This window comes from Pyxicephalus adspersus, chromosome 7 (genome assembly GCF_032062135.1).
Source record: "Pyxicephalus adspersus chromosome 7, UCB_Pads_2.0, whole genome shotgun sequence".
Classification (NCBI taxonomy): Eukaryota; Metazoa; Chordata; class Amphibia; order Anura; family Pyxicephalidae; genus Pyxicephalus; species Pyxicephalus adspersus.
In genome coordinates this window covers 21857075-21865293 of record NC_092864.1, presented here as the reverse complement: position 1 = coordinate 21865293, position 8219 = coordinate 21857075, and the positions used below count along the sequence as shown (strand labels likewise).

The following is an 8219-nucleotide window of genomic DNA, read 5'->3' as shown; positions in this document are numbered from 1 at the left end:
ATAAGAGGACAATTAACTCTGGAGAAATTAAAGGCATGGAAACAAATTTACATAAGAGCAAAACATGACAAATTGAAAGTTCTGGAGCTGTTCTATAGTTAGAAGATAAAGAGTTTGGAGAAAGGGAGAGCCAGATTAAATAAAAACAAGAGAGTCATAGTAACACATAACTAAACGCTAAAAAGGTGCAAATATCATTTCAAATGCAATATTTATTGGTTATAAATATACTGATTAAATCAAAATAAAATCTGGTTATCATGCCAGATAAAAGAATTTTGATCAGGCACTTGTATTGAGGTTTTTTTGCCTTCCTCTGGACCAACTATGTCTTATAGGGTTTTATATCTGGGATATGTTTATTTCCCTAGTGGTTGAGCTTGATGGACTTTTTTCAACCTAACCTACTATGTAGTAGGCACTTGCAGTTATAGGGTGACAACACTATGGGCCTGATTTATTAAAGCTCTCCAAGACTAGACAAGATAGACTATAATGGGAGACATGGATGATCAAGCAACACTGGAATGTATTTGGTCCAGGATTAAAAACATTTGTGAATTAGCAAATTATTTTAGGAAATCAATTTCAGGATTTTAGGATCTACACATAATAGTCTATATTGTCCAGTCTTGGAGAGCTTTAATAAATCAGGACCTTTGTCTCTATCTCCTGGTTGTGCTCCCTCATTATCAACCCAATACTTACTTCCCCAGTGGAGAATGCAAATCAGCAACAATATTATCCAATAAACAGTGAAAAAAGTATAAGCACCAAAATAATTTACTTTCTGGCTGTTACTTAGGTAGTATAATTTAGTGTATTCTCTTCAATTGTGGCTTTGTACAGAATTAACACTTTGAATGTACTGCCCATGTATACCTAATACCATTTACACCTACCTCTAGTTATTGTTTATGTACACCCATTCACCAATTTTAGTGTGTATACAGTAAATAAATGAGCAATTTTGTTCAATGAATTCTCTATGCAAACATTTTTTTACATACCCCCTCATTTGGTTTGGGGTTTACATCTACAATACTTTAATGTAATTAGTGATGTGAGAATTAAAGAGGTGTACAGAATGGGAAAGATGCAAAAAAATTGGGAGGATGAAAATTTGGATGATACTGGGAGCTATAAAAGAAAAGAGTGATGGGGTGATGGTAAAAAGAAGAGTGAATGAAGATAGAGATGGGATTTAGGATGAACGCTTGGCTTGGCGAAGAGCTGGTAAATAAGAAGGAATTAGGTAACCAAACAATGAAATAATGACAAGATGTCAGATTTCTCCATGGTCCCATATCATTATGAGAACTCTGAGACAAGGTTCAGTCCTTCCACAATTTCCATCCAAGCTCCAATGGGACCTAAGAAGGGCAATGGAAAAAATAAATGACTTAGTGGAACCTGGGAAAGTTAGGAATCAGATGTAGAGAACAGCTGGCCATTCACTAAGGATACTCCAGGTTCACTTACAGGTAGAATTAGTTCCCAATAGACAAGCACTAAACGGCTATGGGGAAAGAGAATGAAAATCAGGAACAAGAAGAAAGCAACAACATGCGGGCAGAGGGAGGTACAAAGCTGGCGAGCAGAAGGTCAGAAGTCCTGTATGAGTTTGGGAATAAAGGTCATCAGTAAAGTTTGTCAGGGAAAGGAAACCCAAGTACAGGTTGGACAGAAGCTTGGCATACTCAAATATCAAAACTATATTGCCAGTTAGGATTCCCAGGGATGTGATCCAAGATAGTGAGCGATAAGTATTTAGTTAACTCCTTGATGTATATAATTGGCCAGGAGGACATAGTACTAATAGCCTTCATTTCTAAGGTTTTACCTGAATTATGCTTTGGACGACTTTGTATGAGGATTTTGAGTTTGACCACATTTCCTAGTACCTCTCCCTTCCCCCCATTCTTCCTCAGTAGTAAGTGTGTGTAAGGATGGTACACCGGTAATTGCAATGGGAGGGCAGAATTTATTTTCTTTTTCTGTTTTTTACAAGATCTCCTCACCTAATGATATCAAATTTCCTATCTCATTTAATAGCCTTGTTCCCACAGATAACAGCACCACAATGATGCTGTTAACTGAGACAAACTTAGAAAAGTTTATTCTGTGTGCAAGTTGTCTGAAAATTTGCATGCAAACAATTGTAAGAACAGTGTGACTAAGAGAATATAATTAAAGCCAAAGTTTAATCTGCTTATATTTTGCTTTCCCTAATTCCTCCTTTCCTCTCTCATCAACATGCTAACTACATTTATAAATAAAACTTTTCTGTTTTCATTACATACTTTTTATAGAGCCAGTGGAAGTAATCACTGGGTCCTTGTGCTTTGTACAATGCAGGCAGGCTGTGGCTTGGTGGAATCAGTGGGAAGGGCTCTGGACATAACTTCCTAAAAAGATCAAAGTACCCTGAGTATTGCTTATGAGCGTTGTTTGATTAGTGTGCTGGATTGTGACTTACAGATATTAAATACCCTGATTAGAGATTGTAATTTGGAAGGCTGAATTGGCCTGTAGGCCATCATATAAAACAATGCTGAGCCTTTGTGATTAAAGGAACAAAAATCAAAAAGGATGGGCCAGGGACAAGCAGACACGGGAGAAAATACTAGACCATGTTGGATGTCTCCAGGTAGGAAAGTGAGCTCTTTAAGATTTGTTGCAGCTTCTAATGGACATTAAGAGAAGCTCACAGTGTGCAGTGAATTAGAGTAAGCAATTTTGGCACAAGAAAGGAGCCTGAACAACTGTGCAGAACTAAATACAAGACTTGAGGTCAGCTTTATGTTCTGTATGTTCTTAAATATTGTGGTTTAAGATGTGATTGTTCCTAAAATTACAGAATCATTTCAGCAGCTTAGTATTACCTAGCTAGCTGGGATCTAGAGTGTGAGCAGTGTTTTGAGTCTTGGGCTCAAGATTGGTGGGCTCAGAATTGGCAGCAGATTTCTTCAGCCAATCCTGCAAGTTATAACGCACAATGATGCAGGTTGACAACTATAAATGACTGCCTTGTAATTTCCTGTAGAGTTGTCAGCTCGCCATGTGGGCGCCCTCTGCTGGTCACAAAGATCCATCATATAAGCAGCCCAATGGATAACTGAAGAGCGTACAGCAGGCTGACAATGTCATAGCTTATTGAATGGCGATGGCTTACATATCCAGCCTGCAAAAGGACAATTCTTTTACTAGCAGCTTGGGAATTAAAAAAAGCTTAACATATCTGCATATAGTGAGTTTTTTTTACCAAACATACCTATTAATAGATATAGGGTTTACATGCTACATAGTCTCTACTTGATGGATCAGACTTGTTTCAATCTTGCTTATTATCTAACATACACTCTACCCATCTGCTTATCATATGAAGGAAAACTACTTGCACAAATGTTCCTATTAATAGTGTCAACTACTGCAACATTTAAGAAGTAGGATCACACTTGGGAACTCAGCCAATGATAAAAATGAAGGGTCTACACTTTAATTAGCTGAAAATAAAAAAAGAGAAAAAAACAACTTCAAAGTATTTATATACTCCTTGGTTATGTCATATCATTGATACGATACACAATCATCAATTTAGTTAAGTTTAATTCCTGTGTTCATTGTATCTTTTTTCTGCAATTTCTCATTTATTGAACGTTTGTCATGTGTTCTGTATGTAGTACTATGCAGCAATTGTACATGCTTGATTTACACATTATACCATACTCAACAACGATGAACAGATGCACCATGTTAAGATTGGGGTTCTTTTATAAATGAGAACCTGAGAACCCATACATAATCCTATTGCCTGCAAAGATGGGAGCAATATACCCAAAGATTTGTATTAGGATTTAAATTTGTATTTTTGTTTATTTTTTTAATTATGTTTTTTCACCTTTTGCTTTGTTTAAATCCAGGAATTAAGCCTCAGTCACTTCTGTCATTACAGTTTATCCGATTCATGCGCATTTAGTGTATAGATATGACACATTTGTACTGTTCAAGCTGTGAATCAGTTTCCGTCTGCCTTGTCAGACCTGCCATATTGTCTCCAAATGATGGCATCATGTTTGCTTTGATAATTTCAATTGTAAGATAAACTAACATAAAATCAAATTTTGGCATGATTTAGTTCGATGGTATTAAATCATCGCCATCGTTTAGCACATATCCTGGGAGAATACTCTAATACTGTAATGACAAATATTATATATAATACTAACTGTAAAGAATAACATGTTTTATGTATTATTATTATATTGTATTATTATTATTTTTAAAGTTATTTTCACAACAAAACCAAATGTTTTCAAGTGGCCAGATTACTGTTTGCATGCGCTTCTACCTTATTCTTCTTCCTGAGCATGGAGGCGCTTGGTAAAATTCTCAGAATGCCAAATAAATATTGGTCCAAAACTATTTTGTGCACAGTTCCTACAAAATCCTTTCTATACATACAGGTATATTTTCTACTGTTTCACTCATTTGGCTTAACTTCTCATTAACAATGTGCAGCTGCTCTTTTAACAGTGAGGGTTCTGCTCTGAAATGCTGTCAATCAAGCCAAGCAGGGCTGGATGGGGGTGCAGAGGGGTGAGCATGTCAACCAGGCAGGCCAAGGTCCTGTAGGACCTATTGGGAGATGAGGAACACAAGCTGATCATGGATCTGTTTCCATCACAAGAGGAATACCAAGATCCCTAGATATGTGCTGTGGATTGTACATACGACATACATTAAAGGAAAAAGAATAGAAGAATTTAATAGGTTTACATACTTTTAAAGTTTTCAAAGTAGGCTTCACTTTTGTAAACTTTGATGGCTACCATAGCTGAATATTTGGTGAATGTTGGACTGCTGTCATTAACTGTTCCTTCAATGTGAACCTTCACTCCTATAAAAGTGATGGAGATATTTGCTATTTTCTCTTTCCTGTTCTTTCTTTTATTTCTCTCTTCTTCCTGTTTCTCTCTCTAACCTTTAACAAATCCAGACTTTGAGCTGATATGACATTATAAGACATATTTAATAAAGCAGTGCAAATTTCAATGGTAGTATGCAAGATGAATTTACCCACAACAATCATATTAATGCCAATAAATCAGTTAGGTCTGACCATTATCAATGAGTATTCTGCTCTGCATATCATCATCCCATTTGTAATAAATAGACAAAACCACCCCAAGGTCATCCATCTCAACACCTGCTTTGTTTGAGTGGTCTTATTATTTGAAGATTTGAATATGGCTTTCTTTGCTAGGCCACATTGCACTGAGTATCAGGAATTGGTAAAGTGAAAACGAACTTAAAAAAAAAAATGTGAACAGGAAGCTCCATATTGTATGTTATGTCCCTTCTGCAATAAAACAAATCTACCTGCTTGTTCACTATTTTCTATTGAATGTACAGTGAGCTGCGTATGCAGTTCTAGCATGCCTACGTGTTTGCCGCACATGTGCATAAGTGTTGAATCATTTCGGTTCGGCTAATCAAGATGGCTAAAGACTCAATCCAAGAAGAAGACTGGACAAAGATGATGGCATTGGTGATTATATTAGGAGAGGTGAGTTTTATTCTGCTTTAAAATATAAAGTAGCCCCCAGCTGCAAATAGTAGGTACCTACAATGCACAATTCCAATATATTCAGGTGTATGCTGCACATGGGAGTTACATCGTTTCATCCTAGCCAAGATGTCATCACTGACAATGAAACGAGGAGATGAGTTTATTTCTGCTTTAAATAAAGTCAACTCCTCGGTGAAACATATATGCTATAGTCCTTGTACCTGCACAAACTCTATTACTGTACCAACACCATCATAAGCCCAGTTCCACCTTAAATGCCTTGTAAAATTTCTGTATAGATTAATTTTAGGTCACAGGGATCTTTGATATGGTTATGTGATCTGACAGGTCCCCTTTCTCTGACAACGGGTGATTCTAAATGCTGCTAAGATCAGTGGCACAAAATAGCATGGCTCCTTGAAACATTCTTTGCGGTATGTCCTGGGCTCAGAAGAAGTGGGCTTGGGACACTAGTCATTATTTAACCCAGAACTGGACCACTGTTTCTTTGATGATTCTGCAAATGACAGTGCTGACAAATAGTACATATTCCAGCAAACCTGCTCGTTTTATTTCTTATAGTCCAGGGTCACAGATTTAGATCACAAGCAGATCTGTAAAATCAAGGTACTGTATATGTAACCCGGCTGAATTATATGAGAAATAAAGCAGATGATTGTTCCCTACCTGCATACATCATTGTGGTCACTGTACAGCTGGAGTCTATTCTCCCTATAGACTGCTAATGAGCAGATTCTCTCTGAAATCAGCTAACCTAAAAACATTATTTCAGTGTCTACAGCATAGGAAATTAGCAAGAATCCCACACTCTGTGCCTTTTTTACTTTCCATCCTCTGAAAGATAAATGATTAGTAAAATGCAAACATTTACTATGCTATGAATGACCATCAAACAATTCTTTTCCAGCCACCTGCCTAGGCAGCCCACTATTTCTGTATATGAGGCTGTTATAATTGCTATCTTCTATACAAGCATTGCAAGGCTTGCTTTTCCACATAGACACATCTATCCCAGGCAAATCTTTAGCTATACTGCACAGATGTATGCATTGCCCTTCACTATTATTTCCTTTAATAAAACATGCTGCTGTGATAGTACTATGAGCTCCGACATAATAATAAACAAAACAATAAAATGATCAATAACTTATATTTGCTAATTGCTGACCTTTGGGAAGTCGGTGGTGACCCCGCCCCTCTCAGAAGCAGGTGAAGGTGGCCAGATAGGTGGGCGTGGTTGTGTGCAGGAGAGGGCGTGACTTCCCTGGTGCCTCCTGCGGAGCCGAGGCGGAACCACTGCCGCCTCTTCTTCTCGATTTAAAGTTGCTGCCGCTGTTCAGGGAACTGGCCGGTCTGCAACAGGCGAGGGGAGACGATTACCTCCCGGTACCGTGTGGGCGATGCTGCGATCTGCCATCAAGAAGTGCTGGATCTTTCGGAGATCTTTAGGGAGGCGAATTGGCTCCAGTTGTCGGTAATGTCTCCGCACGTTATCAGTCGCTGGCAGCTCAACCTACCGGGAGGTGTATGGGAAGAGGCTGTGTGCCTGGAGGGATCCGGAGACTTTGACATTCCTCAGTAGGGATCGGTAGGCTACAACCGGCTTCCCCACATCTCCTCCGCCAGGGGCTGTTTCTTCAAGGCGGCTCCATGCACGATTTCGGCTGAAACCATGTCTGTTGGTCTGGGGCTGGAGATCCGCGATGGCCCCGTGCTGGCCAGGCACTGCCCTGCTCACAACTAAGGCTCCTCGGAAACTTGTGTTCCTCTTCACTCTGTCCCTGTCCGTCACTTACCTCTTCTACAGCCTGCTCAGCTGCTACAGCTCCCTACAGTTCCCATTACAGGACGCCGGGATCTACCTACAACCGGAGCCCGGGATCAGCCCGCTGGACGCCATCAGAGCCGCTTCTATTAAGCCGGACACCAACAGTCCTAATCCCAATAGGGGCCCCCTGATCCCAGCTTCTAGGGGCCCCCAGAGCTCAGAGAGGGAGCTGGAAGTCGGTGCCAGGGGAGTAAGTGCCTCGGGGTCACCTTCTGTACCGGGGGAATACACCGATTCACCATTCCGGCAATATAACCGACAAGCAGCTTCCTCTGGATTCAGGAACTCCGTTACCTTGTTACCTTCACTGAGGACTAAAGTACCTTTCCCACATGATGGATCCAAAAGTCCTGATACCAATGGATTAGCAGCATCGGCTGTTCTTGGGTCTTCTTCATCTACATTGCTTGGGTCCAGGGTCAGCTCCACGGCTCAAAGTATCAGCTCCTTGGACAGAGCACCGGTTCCAGGCATTGATCAGGAAATAGGCACCTCGGACAGGGCTCCTCTACCATTCACTGATCTCAACACATTGGACGGAACCCCTATTCAAAACATAGGCATCTCTGAAACAGGTAGATCCAAAGAGCAGGTCATCAGCACCTTGGACAACCATCTCAGTGCAAATTCTGATCTCAGAATCATATCCCCTAAAGAGGGAATCAACACCTTGGACAGTGATCCCAATCTCTCCACTCATCAAAGAACCAACACCTTGGACAGCGCTACCAAAACCATCGATAGGGGCTTCAAAACCTTGGACAGCATTTCCATCAAAGGTAGGGATAGAGGGTTCAG

General features: G+C 40.0%; 1 protein-coding gene across 1 annotated transcript in view; it reads left to right on the top strand.

Moving 5' to 3' along the window:
* The first annotated feature begins 6870 nt into the window (after positions 1–6870).
* The window catches only part of LOC140336012 (uncharacterized), a 145377-nt gene continuing 144028 nt past the window's right edge, over positions 6871–8219 (top strand). The window contains exon 1 of the mRNA XM_072419067.1: positions 6871–8213. Coding sequence (XP_072275168.1) covers positions 7297–8213 — 917 coding nt within the window. The 5' untranslated portion in view covers positions 6871–7296. The remainder of the gene's footprint in view (positions 8214–8219) is intronic.